Source organism: Beta vulgaris, chromosome 1 (assembly GCF_026745355.1).
Source record: "Beta vulgaris subsp. vulgaris cultivar EL10 chromosome 1, EL10.2, whole genome shotgun sequence".
NCBI classification, from domain to species: Eukaryota; Viridiplantae; Streptophyta; class Magnoliopsida; order Caryophyllales; family Amaranthaceae; genus Beta; species Beta vulgaris.
Genome location: NC_079202.1, coordinates 4,138,576 through 4,155,537, shown reverse-complemented (window position 1 = coordinate 4,155,537; position 16,962 = coordinate 4,138,576). Strand labels below are relative to the sequence as shown.

General features: G+C 35.1%; 1 protein-coding gene across 1 annotated transcript; it reads right to left on the bottom strand.

The window, feature by feature from the left end:
* Nucleotides 1-11,927: 11,927 nt before the first annotated feature.
* Nucleotides 11,928-16,729, bottom strand: LOC104884436 (endoglucanase 2). Its single transcript, XM_010669083.4, has 6 exons — nucleotides 16,159-16,729; nucleotides 15,194-15,477; nucleotides 14,203-14,637; nucleotides 13,730-13,865; nucleotides 12,615-12,781; nucleotides 11,928-12,531 (listed from the first exon to the last, which is right to left on the bottom strand). The coding sequence occupies exons 1-6, from the start codon at nucleotides 16,373-16,375 to the stop codon at nucleotides 12,199-12,201; spliced, it is 1,572 nt and encodes a 523-aa protein (XP_010667385.1). The 5' UTR covers nucleotides 16,376-16,729; the 3' UTR covers nucleotides 11,928-12,198.
* Between the last annotated feature and the right edge of the window lie 233 nt (nucleotides 16,730-16,962).

The window sequence follows — 16,962 nt, the reverse complement described above, 5'->3', positions numbered from 1 at the left end:
CAGTAATAGGTTGTAAAGAGTGTATTTTAGCCTAGTCTAATAAGAAAAGTATTGACTCAAAATCCCTTGGGTCAAGGTTTTTCTTCCTAATGGGCCTAAGAAGTTTTCCTTTTAGGGTAAATTTTGTGTGTTATCTCTCTTTACTTTGAAGTTCTTTAATTCCGCATTCTAATTTGAAAATTTTTCCTCAACTACAATTGGTATCAGAGCCTACTTTCTCCAAAAATCAGAGCCTAGTACCTCCAAAAATCAGTTAACCGTGAGGAGCTTGTATCTAGCGCCATGAACATTATAGGAGAAAAACTTGATGAAGGGTATTCTACCCAACGTCCGTCCATGTTCAATGGGAAGAATTACCTATACTGGAAGAACCACATGGAGATCTTCATTAAAGCAGAAAACTATCAAGTATGGAGGATTATTGAATTTGGCGATTTTGAAGTTATAAATAAAAATGAAAAGGGGGAGCTGATTCCTAAACCCCTTAGAGAATTTGATAAAGATGATTTTGATAAAATGGAGATGAACCATATGGCTAAAAAGCTTCTCCATTGTGACATTGGTCCTCATGAACACAACAGGGTCATGCAATGCAAGACCTTCAAACAAATGTGGGAACTCCATCAAATTACTCATGAAGGAACAAGCGAGGTGAAAAGATCGAAGATCGATATGCTTATGCATAAGCATGAACTGTTTCAAATGCAACAAAAGGAGCCTGTTAAAGACATGCTCACTCGTTTTTCGAACATCATAAACGAACTTGAGTCTCTTGGAAAAATCATTACTCCAGAGGAACAAGTTTAAAAAGTTCTAAGGAGTCTCCCAAAGGATGAGAAGTGGATGGCTAAGGTTACAGCTCTATTGGAAACAAAGGATTTCACCACATTTAATGTTGAGCAACTGGTTGGTTCCTTGATGACCCACGAATTGCATCTATGAACTCACGAGGATGAACCTGTGACACCTAAGGCTTTTGCTCTCAAAATAGAAGATCAAGAAGAGTAAGAGTCAAACGACGAAGAAGCCGCAATGATTGTTCGAAGATTCAAAAAGTTCTTTAACAAGAACTAAAAGAGGAAGGTCGCAAGGAAGCCTACAAAGTTAAGTTGTCATAAGTGTGGAAGCCTTGGTCAGTTTATCAAGGAGTGTCCTCAATGGGAAACCGACAAAGGCAAAATAAAACTCAAGGAAAAGAACAAGGGTCAGCATAAACCTTTTTCAAGAACAAACATGAAGCGAGCCATGGTGGTTCCATGGGGAGAATCTAATTCTGATTAGGAGCAGGAACAGACAAAAGAAGAAACTGCTCATCAATGCCTCATGGCTAAAACTAAATATGAAGGAAAATCGTCCAACACCAAGGTATATTCTAACACTATAGAAGAAGTGCTTACATAACTTAACAAAAGGCAACTTGTGAAATTACTTTTAGAAATCTTAGACGGATATAAGGCAATTTGTGTTAAAAAGGAACAAGTAGAGAATACCTTAAAAGTTACTAAGAAACATTCAAATTGGCTTTACTCATTGAAATCTTATACTCAAAAACGGTTCTTTGATCTTTTTGATAAAAATTGGAGCATTCAAGAAGCATTTGAGACGGTAAAAAAAATGAGAACTATTTTTTGAGTATGGAATCGGTAGAGTTGAAACTATGTGTTCCTGAAGGAACAAATTCTACTACTAGTACCAAAATAGATTTCAAATTATTAAAATATAGTTATGAAAATATTTTAAGTGAAAATCTGGTATTTAACAAGGAACTGGATTCCTCTAGGAATAAGCTTCCTGATCCAATGAGATGGACACAAAAATATCAAAATACAGGAAGAGATGGACTCGGTTTCAATCAAAAGAAGAAAAACAAAAAGAAAAAATATGTGGATCTACCAAGTAGTAAAATAAGCTCGTGAGAACAGTGACACATAGTGTCTGATTGTTCCACTAGGGAAAAATGTATCGAGAGGAATACCTACATTGTTAAACATGTATATAAGGCTAAGAGTGATTTAAGTTCAACAACAAAGGAACCCAATCAGGACTGGGTTCCTACCACTGACTAGTTGTTTTAAATACATACTGAAGTGAGGGGGAACAACTTGTGGTTCCTCGACAAAGGTTGTTCTAAGCATATGATTGGTGACAAATCAAAGTTTCTCTCATTTTCAGCTTACCATGGAGGAATTGTGACCAATGTTATTAGGATCGGGATCCAACTTTGGATCGTAGAGGTTGGTAGAATCGAATCGGTGGGATCGGATCGTAGGATCGTAAGATCCTACAATTCGGTGAAATAAAGATAATTATACCAAAATATGGTGAGAACCTCATGTTAAAAATTTATACATATTAATAATGAATTTTTTAATTAGCAAAATGATGATAGTTTTTCAATACTATAGATTGAAGTAACATGCGACCAAAATCTAATAGGAGAAATATAATATGTGAAATTAGTTTATGGTTTTTAACGGTAGGATGGATCGTAGAGTCGTAGGATCGTAGAATCGTGTTAAGATCCTACCATGTGATTTTTGTGGTTGGGCAGGATCGAAAGATCCTACAAGATTAAGATCCTACGTAGGATCGGGATCGGTGAGGTCCTCCAGGATCGTAAAATCGTAGAATCGTAAGATTCGAATCGGGATTTTAATAACAATGATTGTGACCTTCGGAGCCAATCTTACATGTAACATAGTAGCTGTTGGTAAGATTGGTAAGTCTTAGTCACAGTCCATAAATGTATTTTTGGTCGACGGCTTAAAGCATAGTTTACTTAGCATTTCTCAGTTTTGTGATAAGGCAATATAGTGAAGTTTACTAATGAGTCGTGTGTAGTCAACATTGAAAGTACAAGAATCAAGATCCTTGAGGGAACAAGGAAAAGCAACACTTATATGATTGACCTGAACCTTATTCCTAGGAACAATCTCATATGTGTGAGCGTGATTGAAGAAGATCCCCTAATATGGCACAAGTGTTGCTGTCATGCTAACTTATCACTATTACACAAATTAAGTGGAAAAGACTTAGTAATTGGTTTACCAACAATTAAGTATATGCACCGCGGTATTTGTGATCCATCTGTAAAAGGAAAACAAGTGAGATCCTCCTTTAAATCTAAGAAAATGGTAAGCACACAAAGTCCATTGAAACTCCTTCATATGGCCTTATGTGGCCCTGTACCAGTACAAATTAGATCGGGTAAGAAATATGTATTGGTTATTGTTGATGATTTCTCTAGATTTACATGGGTTATCTTTCTTCATAGCAAAGATGAAACCTTTGACGAGTTCTTAACCTTTGCTAAAAAGATTCAACGAACTAGTGCTTTTCAATTGAGACACTTAACATCTAACCATGGTAAGGAGTTTGAAAACTTCAAGTTTGATGAATTTTGCAACAATGAAAATTGTGATCCAGTCTCCGGTACATGTAAACTCGGCATTCCAGTTTTCCGGTCCGGTCCAAACTCAGAATTTTCCGGTCCGGACCGGAATGGATCGGAATTTTAGTTTAAAACTTAGAAAAATTAGAAAGTTAAAATCTCATGTTTATTGCCTTTAATATTATTGTTTTTAGTATTATTAGTTTTTAATCTATCGAATTTATTAATATGTTTAAACCTTAGCAAAAAAATATTTTTTTTGAGTAAAATAATATAAATTCCGGTCAAACCTGTCCAAAATCGGATCGGACTGGAATATTACGGCCCGGTCCCATCCCAAAAAATTCGAATTCCGGTCCACCCCTAGCAATGAAGGCTTATATCACAACTTCTCTGCTCCAAGGACACCACAACAAAACGGAGTAGTTGAAAGAAAGAACCGGACTCTAGAGGACATGGAAAGAACGATGATTATTGCAAACGACCTTCCAAAGAGCTTTTGGGACGAGACAGTAAACACAACATGCTACATCATCAATCGAGTTATGCTGAGGCCCATCACATTGAAGATGCCTTATGAACTCCTTAGAGGAAAAAAAACCAAATATTTCTTACTTTCGTATTTGGATGTAAATGTTTTGTACACAACAATGGAAAAGACAATTTAGGAAAGTTTAACACTAGAAGCGATGGAGCTATATTTTTAGGATATGCATCAAATAGAAAGGCATATTGACTCGACAACAAGAGAACAATGTGTGTAAAGGAAAGTGTCCATATAATAATTTTTTATGAAACTAATTCTCTCCAGCAACCAAGTTATGATGATAACTTTGTGATTGGATTAACTCGACCTAAAGAGTCAAACCACTGTGATGAGGAACTAACCCCTACAGGTAAAGAAAGGAAGCATGTTCCTGCACAACAGACATAAGGTGTAACTCAAGAAGAAGCAGGAACTCATGGGAATGAAGAAACTCCTATGATACAAACACCTCAAGAAGCACCAGAAGGAACTGCAACAACAAGGAGAATTGATCCAAAGCCTTGGAAACACCAAAATTCTCATCCCTCAAAGTTAATTATAAGTGATATTGAAAAGAGAACTCAAACGAGATCCCAAATGAAGAATTTTTGTACTTTTCTATCTATGATAAAACCTAAAAATCATGTGGAAGCATTAAGAGAGGTTCATTGGATAAACTCTATGCAAGAGGAACTAAATGAGTTTCAGAGGAACAAAGTCTGGCACCTGGAACCTAAGCCAAAAAAACCATAAGGTAATTGGGCTCAAGTGGGTATTCAGGTTCAAGATTGATGAACATGGAATTTTCATAAGAAACAAGGTCATACCCGTAGCCAAAGGGTACAATAAAAAAGAAGGTATTGACTTCGATGAAACCTTAGCTCTTGTTGCTAGGATAGAAGCTATTAGAATTTTAATTGCTTTTGCAGCCTCTATGGGATTTAAGTTGTACCAAATGGACGTAAAAATGTGCATTTTTAAATGGATTTTTGTTAGAAGACGTCTATGTGGAACAACCTCCCATATTTGAAAATCTCAATCTTCCAGATCAGGTCTATAAGCTTGACAAAGCTCTCTATGGGTTAAAACACCTCCTAGATCATGGTATGAAAGATTGTTGAAATTCATACTTTCTCATAACTTCGTTAGAAGAAAAGTTGATAGGACCATGTTCCTTCGTTCAAAAGGAACAGACATATTAGTAGTCCACATTTATATTGATGATATTATACTTTCTTTGTAAGGAGTTTGCTGATCTTATGAGTGATGAATTTGAAATGAGTATGATGGGAGAATTGAACTTCTTTTAGGGCTTGCCAATCAAGCAAACCAAAAGAGGAACAATAATCCATCAACAAAAATATGTCAAGAAACTGCTGAAGAAATATGGACTGAAACAATCCAAAACCAACCATACTCCCATAAGAAGGGCGACCCTTCTAAGCTTGAAGGGCTGCGCTTTTTAGGTAAAAGCGCAGCCCTTCCAACCAAAAAAAAAAATAAAAAAAAAAAAAAAATTTGACATTTTTTTTTATCAAACAGCATGATTATCTATATAAACAGCATGTTGTTGATAACCCTCAAACCACTCTCATTCAAACAGATGAAACAAGACTAACATATTCCACAATAAACCAAAAACACTATACTTGCCTTTCTGAAATTACATAAATTCATCAAAACAAAAATGAACAAAAATGAAAAAAAATGAACAAAAATGAAAAAAACGAACAAAAAAACAAACGAGAAAAATTATAGATCTGAAATTACATGAATTCATCAAAACAAAAATCAAGAAATTCTAGATCTGAAAAACGAAAATCTATAACTTGTGGTTGTCGTTGCCGGAGTTCAACCTCCGTTCAGTGAGAAAACGACGAAAAAGCCCTTAGCCCTGCTTTCAGATCTGACGAAAAAGACCAACTAACAAAAAATCCCTTAGCCCTGCGTTCAGGCAGAAAAAATGAATAGAGTATCAGAAATTGGGGTTTCGCCATTTACAGTATCACAATGGCAGGAATTAGAGCATCAAGCTTTGATTTATGATCCAATTACATATTTCAATTAGTTATCAAATTATTCACTCATGCGATTTCCAACAATTGACAAACATTAGGTACAATTCAGAGAAAACAGAAGATAAGATCTAATAGGAACACACAAAAACGGAAAAATAAAAAGAAAATTTACTTTGATTATTGGATGGAATTCGCTTTGTTCACATAAAAATAGTGTTCTTCCTATTCAAAATAGCTTCGATTCAAGTATTAGTATGTCGTCTTCTAGATTCTTCCATTGACGGATCGACCCTCTTGTAAATTGCTCTCAATTTAAGCAAACCCTAATTTTTGTTTTTTTCTGGGTTTTTGTTTGGTGGATTTTTTTGTTGATATTTTTACTAATACAAGAGGGAGGGTGAGAGAGAAGAGGGAGGGTGAGAGAGAAGCGTGAGAGAGAGAGAGAGAGAGAGAGAGAGAGAGAGAGGAGAGAATTTAAATTGTGAGGGCTGCGCTTAATTCTTTTAAAAAAAATGCCCATAGAAGGGCTGCGCTTTTTAAAAAAGTGCATCCCTTCTGTAATTCGAGAAACATGTGACGAAGTAGAAGGATGTATATGTGAAGAAGCATTTGGATGAGTAGATGTACGAGATGAAACAAGAGAAAAAAATAAGGGATATCATCATCATGTAAACCATGAGTAACCATAACACTATTGGATGGTATGGAATCATCTAAAAATGATTTAGGAGTCTCAAAGGAAAAGCATGTTCCTGAAATTTGACATCTCCGCTAAGTGTCAAGATCATACAATTTATAACTTTTTGTCCTTATGGATATCCTAAAAATATGCATTATCTATTAGAGGTTTTACAACAGGCATAACATAGACAACCAACAACCCTTAAATGATCATAGGAAGGAGGTTGTTTTATCAAATACTCATAAGGAATTTTCCACTGTAAAATTGAAGAAGGCATGACATTGATTAAGTAGGTCAAAGCCAATAAACACTCTTGCCATAAATTTTATGTGGAGGAGCAGCATAAAATTAAATAGCTCTAGTTGTTTCAAGAAGGTGTTTACGCTTTCTTTCTACCCTACCAGTTTGTTGGGGTTTGGCGGGATGGCTTCTCTGATGTATGATGCCTTTAATAGAAAATAAATCAGTACAAGTATCTCAGAAAAACTTTGTACCCTAATGATCTTACTAGAAGTGTTAAACTGGTTCTTAACATAATTAAGCAATAAAGTCTTCCATTAATACAGGAACTTAAGTTTTAGGGTAGACCAAATGAGCCTGAGTAGTTCTTGAAAAATCATCAAGAACAATAAAAAAGTAAGTAGCTCCTGACAAAAAAGGATGTTTATATGGACCCAAAAATCCAAATGAACCAATTGAAAAATTGCACCATGAATTATGTGATTTAGCAAAAACACAAGGTTCGCAACAAAATTCGGTTTCATTATTCGATATAAAACGAATAGCCAACTTAGACATTTTCTGAGTTAAAAGATGTCATAACCTAGCATGTAAAACACTAAGGCCTTGTTTGGTTGACAAAACAAATCATGGGAAGTGAAACTTCCTAGGAAGTAGAAGTATATGTAGTTGTTTGGTTGGCAAAACCATGGGAATTTGCACTTCCTAGGAAGTTCTACTTCCTCCAAAATGGAGAAAGTTACTTACCTAGCTTCCCCTAGGTAAGTAGAGCTTCTCATAGGAAGTTCTACTTCCCATTATCAACCAAACACAATTTTACACTTCCTCGCAAGAATTTCAAATACATGGAAAAAAAAACTTCCTAGGAAGTATGACTTTCCATATACAACCAAACAAGGCCTAAGTGTAGGAATAGAAATGCCAACTTTAAAGCTCTTATTAATAAAGAAGGAAAAGAAACAGAACTGAACTTGTATAAGACAGCTTGTTGATATCCAATAGCTTGGTTTGCTTTAGTTGTAGGGTCCTGAATTGATAAAAAAAAGAGTGAATACATCAAGCAAGTTATTTTGAACCAACAACTTACTGACAGAAAGAATATTGTGAGTGAAAGCAATAATCAACAACACATTTCTGAGAAGAATTGTATCTACGAGATTAATAGTACCAGTAATATATACTAATTAGGTTGTACAATCAAGTAATTAAACAAAATTTAATAGGATTATATAAAGTAATCTAGGAAGTAAATAAGGTCCTACCCTAAATCATATGACCTGTAGCATTTATTTGTATCCACAATCCAAGCCAATTTATCATCAAATATTGCATTTTATTAATATTGTATGCAGTAATTATACTTGCAAAATTCACTAGAAGAAGTGAAATCTGAAGAATTATGTTGATTAGCTTGTCCTTTCACCAATTTCATCATCTCCTTGTAGACATATTGCACCACGGCTGAATCAACTTGAGAGTGTTCAATATGATTTTCAGCAGTAAAGTCTAAAGGAATAGCAACAATGCATTCCTTAGTAGTGTTAGCAACATGAGCAGCCATCTTATTGGTAGAAACAGCTCCAAATGACTTGTTTTTCATATTAAGAAACCAATCTGGATAATTTCCAGATAATTTGAAGCATTAATCCATAGTATGACCAGTTTTCTTACAATAATCACATTTTCAGCTGCTCATCATGCACATTTGATTCTCTTTTCATCTGTTCTATCAGCTTGAGAAGGATGATTATGTTGAGATGTTGCTCCTTAATATGGTGGTTGTTTTATAGACACAAATGCACTGATGTGACTTAAAGATCCATGTTGAATATTCATCATGTTTGGCCTCTTCGATAACATATAATATGCTCTATTGACATACGCAAAGGATCCATACTCAAGATGTTTGTTGTTACAATATCATAACCTTTATCTAAGCCAACAAGAAGTTGAATTAACTTCTGTTTCTTATCAGCAACTAGGACTTTCTTCAAAATTCCACATGAACACTTAGCTAAGGCACCACAATCATAATGGAAATCCATCTGACAATTGAATTTCATCCCAAACTCTTTTCAGCTTTGAGTAATATTGAAGAATATAATCATATCCTTGTTGAATAGAAGAAAGTTGTTATGCAATTCAAACAATTAGGTGATTAGATTGTCCATACCTCTCAAGAATTTCTTCATACAACTGATTTGCAGATTGTTGAAGAATGAAACTTTCTGCAATCATCTTATCCATGGAATCAGCAGCCATGATTGAATTATGTAATCGTTTCTAAGCTAGTTTCTGCAAATCTTCTTAGAACCATATGGAGGTCTAACAGTTTTTCCATCTATAAGAGTCAATTTGTTCTTAGCTCCTAAAGCTAATATGATCGCTCGATTCCAGGTAAGAAAATTATCTCCATTGAGTTTATGCGCACCAAGATGTTGATCAGGTTGATCACCTGAACTTGGGAAATACTAATCTGTATATCCTACTATATTATTTTGATATTGAGAACTTGAATTTTGTGATTGTCCAATTATTTTTCCAGAAATTAAAAACAATAATTAGATTTCTCAAGAATCTGTAAGAAATCAGAAGGAAAGCAACTTTAGAGATGTTGATTCAAGAAACAGATGAATTTTATTGTAGAAGATCTTAATTCAGTTTAGTATATCAAATAAAATCAAAAAATTCAATCAATTTGAGTTTTCTAGCTCTGATGCCATGAAGAGATAATTTGGAATGTTTAGAGAGAGATCTCTCTGTAAAAAAATTATTTTCAATCTATTCAATTCAATATTACAACCTAGAAGCTATTTATACAAAGCTTGAATGAAGTGTAAATAATAAGCTACTTAAACTAAGACTAACTAACTTATAACAGAATTAGATAACCTGTCTGCTCAACTACAAATTACTTCTAGGCTATAGTAGCTAAAAATGTTTTAGCTCCTAAGTTACACTATCTAACCAATTGTTAATTGCCAATGATTCTAATTAATCTTATATAATTTACATTTGTTTTTATATATTAGTATGAAAAAATTGTCTGTAAGTTATGTGAATAGTGTAAATGGTCAAAATGTATTGATATGGGACGGACTAGTAAAATGAAAGACATGAAAAATTGTAATATTTAAACAAAACTATAGCTTAATTAAATTTTGAAATTGAGAGGGAATTTTTATTCTTGGACATGATTTAGGAGGGAGACTTTGATCCAAGAAACAAAATACATGTTTCTGAAGCAACCAATTTAAAGTTTTGGACCGCCTAAAAACCCTCACCAATTAAAGCCTTTAATAAGACCTATAACTAGACCTGGCAATCGGACCAATCGGATCGAATTCGGACCGGACCAATTCAGATCGGACCGTTTTCGGATCAAGTTATATTCGGACTGGGATCGGACCGGATCGGACCGTTTCGGATTGGGTCATTGTTCAGACTATTATTTCGGATCGGAATCGGACCGGACCAATTCATATCAGACCGTTTTCGGATCAAGTTAAATTCGGACAGGGATCGGGCCAGATCGGATTGTTTCGGATTGGGGCATCGTTCGGACTATTATTTCGGATCGGGATAGAACTATGGTGGAATGAATGCAATACTTATGCCAATGATATTGTTTTTATATAAAAAAAACGGGTAAGTTTCGGGTATTTCGGATCAAATCCTAATCTAAACCAATAATTTCGGATCGGTTTACCTTCGGGTCGGATCAGTTTTAGATCGGGCCTGATCGGTTTCGGATCGGGTAAGATTATATCGGATCATTCGGATTACGGATGAGTTCCGGATCAAGATTATTCGGATCGGGATTCGGACCGGATCGGGACCGTTTCGGATTCGGATCAAGGTTCGGACCGTCTCGTTCGGACCCAGATCGGACCACGGATCTGATATTTCGGACCGGATTTTCGGATCAGGACTAACTTTGCCAGGTCTACCTATAACCAAACCTCTTCCACATTCACCACTAGATCCTTAGGCCTTTACTGATGGTTTGTCCAAAAACGACTCTTTCTCATTGGTGCTTCTCCTATCTTAGCTTTCAAACAGATGATTTGGAGATTTTCCAAAATCCTATAGAGGTTATATTTCAAAAGATTCAGAGAAGAAGAAGTCTTCTCTTGTTACTATCTCATTGCACAACACCATCTCATTGTTCTTTCTTGATCGAGCGATTCAGCGCTCTAACTTCTCTAAAGTATAATTCAAATCCTACTTGAGTTTTAGAAACGCCTTCTCCAAGTTAGTTGTAAACTAATTTACCAAGAATTGTCATAATTATGGTGTTGCAATTGCTCTATCTGATGCAGGCAAGAAGTGGTTGTTTCCGTTGTGAACCTATGGTTGTTCATGCGAAGCAACATTGATGACCTAGGTGTCCTTTGTGCAAGGTATATTTAATACTTAGTCTAATCATTTTCTCATTTAGAGCATTCTCATTTTGCTTATTTGCTCATTTGGAGTTCTTTAATATAAGGTGCAACCAAGTCTATAATAACAATCGTATCTATACAAATATATTAAAAGGCGTGCGAAAACAAGAAACTACGCCACGTGGGGCTCTCCCTATGGAGTTTTAGTTCATGCAATCCATGTACAATAAAAAGAACAAGAAATTACAGAGTATAGGGTTTGATTGCAAAACCTCAAATATATATACTAAAGTTTTAACCACTATGCTAAGTTGTATTTAGTGTTATTATCATAAAGCATTATATTAATAAATGATTTTTTTCTTACCCGGGGCATAACTCAGGCCTAATAACTAGTTCTCTACTTATTCTTAAGACACTAGTCTTCAAAATTCAAATTTGATTAGAGTAAATTAGATTAGATAGCCGGATACCAATTAGTCTTATAATTTCTTGCCACTCAATCGTACACCTTAAAACAAAAGAGTTCAGTCTTGGTGTAACCGAGTTAAGTATTTGTCGCATGATAGATAAAACAAGCTCAACGAGTTCTATTTTTCAGTCTTCACGTTGAATCGATCTTTTTGAGCTCAAAACAGAATATGAATTTAAGGGAAAATTTGAGAAACCTTCTACCCGATAAAAAAAACCCAAAAAAACAAAAAATATATATATAAAAAAAATGATTGCGACTGCTAATTCATACATACTGCTTACTGCATATAAAGAAGTTGACATCTAACTACTAATTACTAGTTTACTACCCCAACCATGTCCAGTTATGTTCAGCACACTAGTCATTGTACTATGATGACAATAGCAACAATGTAAAACAATACCTACATAGATATGGACAGCACACATACAACATAGATACAAGTCATACAACCAATGTAGTTTGTAGAATCGGATTACTTTCATGTAAAAGATGAAACTACTGAAGAAGTGGTGACCAAACCCGATAAGAGGCCGACAACAAGGGCATTGTTATATGTGGTTGGTTCTGTTTGCATACTATTATTCCGATCATCGATAAATGTTTCGTTCAAGAAGGGCCCTCCCACAAGTGCTCCAACAGCCACATTTGGATTGGGTTCGGTAGAATTAAGCCACTTAAATCCATCATCACATCCAGTTTTTGCATCTGCTGGAATTGACGCTCCTCTATGGTGCACAAATTGTGGGTATTTGTCCCCATAACCCACAAGGAAGCTCATTTTCATAGGGTTGTTTCCTAAAACATAATCAGCCTGCCAAAGCATAGAAACCAAAGAAATTAAATGCAGGTTTTTTCTCATATCTGATTAGCTAGTTTGGGGGCATGAAACCGCACCTGTGAGAGTGCAAACTTCCGAAGTTCTGATGGCTTATAGGAATTTCCATTGCAAGAAATCCGTGCGGTTCTTGAAGAAAGCATGTAATCACTGTAGACAACAGCCAAAAACGCAGATGCGACAGGATGCTGAAGCGCATTCCACTCACTAACCCATATAAGACCACCTGGATCCACAGTCCAAAAGGTGATGAGGTATAGAATAAGAGAACTAGCTGGTACTTTTACACATTTGGATAGCACTCAGCAATAGAACTAAAGCACACTTAATAGAGACAAATAACGACAGTAATATAACTAAAAAGCATCAAATCATATAACTTATTTTCGACCAACATTTCCCCACTGCCCTAGTTTCTCATATTGTTAAGTCAATATAACTAGCAAGTGCTGTTGGGATGCAATCCAAGAGGCACACCGATATTAATCAGAAGTCTGTTCGAGTAGGCAAAAAATTACTAAATACGTCTTTGTGTTTTAGGAAATTTAATAAGATTGAAATATATTATGCTTAGGAGTTTAGATAGGAAGTAAATTACCCATTCTCCAATTATATTGTTTCCTAATCATTGTAGAAGTCTTAGGGTAGTTTACATATTTTAGTAGTAGGAGATCTTGAAATCCTACAAATATAAAATAGTACGGAAGTATTTAATGCAGTTAAGAGGAAGAAAGATGTGGTTGATAGAAATAAAAAGGAAGATGATAGGAAGAAAAACATGTTGTAGATATCATTTTGCAGTTCATTAATAAGAGAAGAGGTGGATTAAAGCACCATTAACAAGTCGCTGTGTGTTATTCTTGTTTCTTTACAAGTGAAGGATCCTAACAAAGTGTTAAGACGTCTTATAAAGTTCAAATATCAGGCAAACCAGATCATATTCTATATACTAACTGTAGGTAATTTCACACAGTTAACAAAAAGGTCTTTGAAAAAGGGTTATATTGGGGATATGGAGAATGTAGATTTTTAAAAAAAGCATAATTCTAATTAGTAACGACACAAATTTGAAGGTGCAAGAATGAGTTTTTCTCCCCCTCCTTTTTCCCCTTTTGATGGTTATGGAGAAATGGGTAGAGATGGGAATAAGATGAGAATACATCAAATGAATTACCATCAGTTCTGCTAGACGTGGCTGTCGGAGATTTTGGTATGAGGCCACACATAACAGCCTCGGCTGTTTGCCTATACATATGAAGGCCAGAGTTCCCGTCCTTTGAAGCAAAAAGATTGACCCTGGAAAGTAGTACCTTCAAAACCATAAACAGGCTGTCAAAACCAGTCATCAATTTTGGCCAAATAATTATGAAGTAAGGCTGATAATTTCCTTATTGTTGATTTATTAGACATAGCATATTATAACCTCGGTGTAATTGATACGGTTATCAGACTTGTAACTGATGCTTCAGTTGAAATATCCACCATTTCTTATGAAAATATATATAAAAACAAACTTCATTATTTCGTCACGTTCCATGAGAAAGAATCGTCGCAACTGAAATCTAAAGCAAACTAAACACCTTCTCATTTTTCCTATTTTCTACTGTAGTATGTAAAGTTCTTAATATAATGTTACGAATAACTGACCTGAGTTCCGGCAAGTTTATTATCCCAACTAAACCATGTTGGACTTCCAAAATTAGCAAATTCTTTTCCATTGTCATTCACGTATTCCAAGTAAGTATTATCTTTGGTTGCATGATAAAGCCAGCTTGCAGCCCACAAGAGCTCATCTCCATAACCTGTGGAATTATAATAAGTTGCAACTTCTGGAATGTTTTCACTGTAAGAACCTCTGTGTTTGTCAGCAAAGTCAAAAAGCTGCTTAGCATGCTTCAAAAGAGTGCTTGAATACGTGGCATCATTCGACTTAAACACAAGCGATGCAGCTGCCATGGCTGCTGCTGTTTCTGCTGCAACTTCTGTACCCGGAGTGGTAACATTTACTTGTGTAAGAGGCCTTTCTCCAGTCATAGATTCAGGCCTTTCCCAACATTTATGATCCACTTCAGGATCACCAACCTACACAAATTCATCATTGGGATGTTACCTATTGCTTTAAAATATATTACTTTTGGATAACAAAGAAATAACTGACCACCCTTTTATCAGCTTATCCACATTAACCCTTATCATTTAACCTGGCAGCCGTTGCAGTATACAGATTAAGTAAATTATTAAGTTAATCAGTCACTAAGTGATAGCACATTCTCACTCACAAGTCATATGATCAAGACTTGTAGGATTATATAGAAGGAGAGTGCAACCATGTTACTCAAAACTAAAATACCTATGTTGGATCCTCGATACTCCAACATGGGATTTTGACACTTCGACAATTTATCATGGGCCTGAATGAAGGAAAATTTTCATGAAATAGTACAATCAAAGACTTGAACACACACCCATGCCCGACATGAGTACCCGAGTCCACGAAACATAGGTGCAATAACAAAACTAATTAAGACCAATTTGATCCAAGACAGGATATGCTACTTAACTTCAATATTACCTGTAGGAAGAATTACAAATCGAACAAATCATGGACACTATAGATGAGGTAAGGCCTCAAACTTACTTGAATGTAGAGGACATTATCTCTAGGATGTGCATTGATAAGAAAGTCAGTCATCCACTTGAGGTTCTCTTGAGCAGGTTCAAGCTGCTTTATAGCAGCCATTTGATCCCCATACTCAAGGATAGCCCAGGATAAGACTGTGGCGGTGAACGCCATTGGGAAGCCAAACTTCATGTGGTCACCAGCATCATACATTCCTTTCGAGAGATCCAGCTTCGCCTCACTTCCATCCTCCAGAGCAGAATTACCCCTCCATGATATTTTGTTATCTACCAGCCTACCAGCTGCAAGATTAAAATATGATTAAAGCACCTCATGCTAGATCAAGAAAGTATAGTTTTTTTTATTTGAAGTCAAAATTAATTCTTCAACTTGAAGTCAAAATTAATTCTTCAACTTGAAGTCATACAACATCTACAATAGAAGCCAAGACTAACAATCATAAATCTAATTGGATCGAATATAATTCTACCATCGCAAAACCGCGATCGATCACAAGATAGTACAAGACTATCACATTTATGGCTCAAATCCAAATGGGTATAACATAAGTAGATTGTTATAAGTCACAAAAAGATCCCACATTGATTATATCATAATATTGACAAATTGGGCATTTGTTTAGACCACAGACATCCAAAAATCAAATTCAGGTCCACAATGTAGTATCATTGTCAGCAAATCAATACTATAATTTTTCCAAATGCAGAATTTAGCAGAGAATCAATCATACTGCAACAATTACCTAAACAATAACTTTGCTACAAAACAACAATTCCAATCATCAAAATGAGTGACACCCAACTTCATTAAAACATCATATATGTATAAAACAAACAAAAACTCCTTCAAAAACGTAAAATTCAACATCAAATAACAGCACATTGTCAAAAAAAACAAATCATTAGAAAAACTTACATTTACAGCACATTGTCAAAAAAAAACAAATCATTAGAAAAACTTACATTTTTGGACATCAAAAAACTGCAAAGCTAACTTAAGAGCATCAGAGTATTTAGTAACAATGGCACCAGGTGGGCCCGGAACAGGTTCAGCTTTATCAGAATGATGAAACTTTGATCTTACAGCAATCACTATACCCGCAACAATGGCTGACGCTACTATTATCACCAAGAACCAACCACAACACCCTCCTCCTTTAGACTCTTTTTCTTTCCCCATTTTGAAAACCCAGAATTTTTAATAATTTTTTCTGGAAATGGGGAAGAAGAAAAAAAAGTTGTTTTATGAAAAATTGAAGGAAATCCCAGAAAAATTAGCAATGTAACAGGATATGGGTAAAGAGGTTTAGGGTTTAATGTGGGTTGATATTTGATGCAAATGTAATGTGCATGTATTATATTGCTGTTTTTCTTGTTAATGGGAGCTGTGATTTAGAGGGAAATGTCGGTGATATAACTGCAATGGAAAATATGGAAGAGAGAGAAAAAGAGATGCAGAGGTTAGATCTAATGAAAGGAGGTGTGGGGTGCCAAATGTGAAGTTTAAGCAAGCGCCGACACATTCAACTCGATTGAAAAGTTGGTTTTATTAGGAAATGGAATCAAATAATCAATTAGGAGTAGGTAATACAGTTGTCTCCTTTTTGTTTATTTTTTTGATTGTGGAGAATGGAGATTAAGGCTATGTTTGGTTACGTAGGTTGAGAAGGAGATTAAAATGATTAGTTAATTGAAATTGATAAGTTAGTTGATTGCATGAATTGTTTATCCGTTAAAATTTTATATAAATATTTTTTTTAAAATAAA

Excerpts from the sequence above, each read along its gene's own strand:
- LOC104884436 (XM_010669083.4), bottom strand. The coding sequence starts at position 16,375 with ATGGGGAAAGAAAAAGAGTCTAAAGGAGGAGGGTGTTGTGGTTGGTTC. Across the intron at positions 15,478-16,158 it reads GTTTTTTGATGTCCAAAAAT|CTGGTAGGCTGGTAGATAAC; the intron begins GTAAGTTTTTCT and ends TTAATCTTGCAG. Across the intron at positions 12,782-13,729 it reads CACGTCTAGCAGAACTGATG|GTGGTCTTATATGGGTTAGT; the intron begins GTAATTCATTTG and ends CTGTGGATCCAG.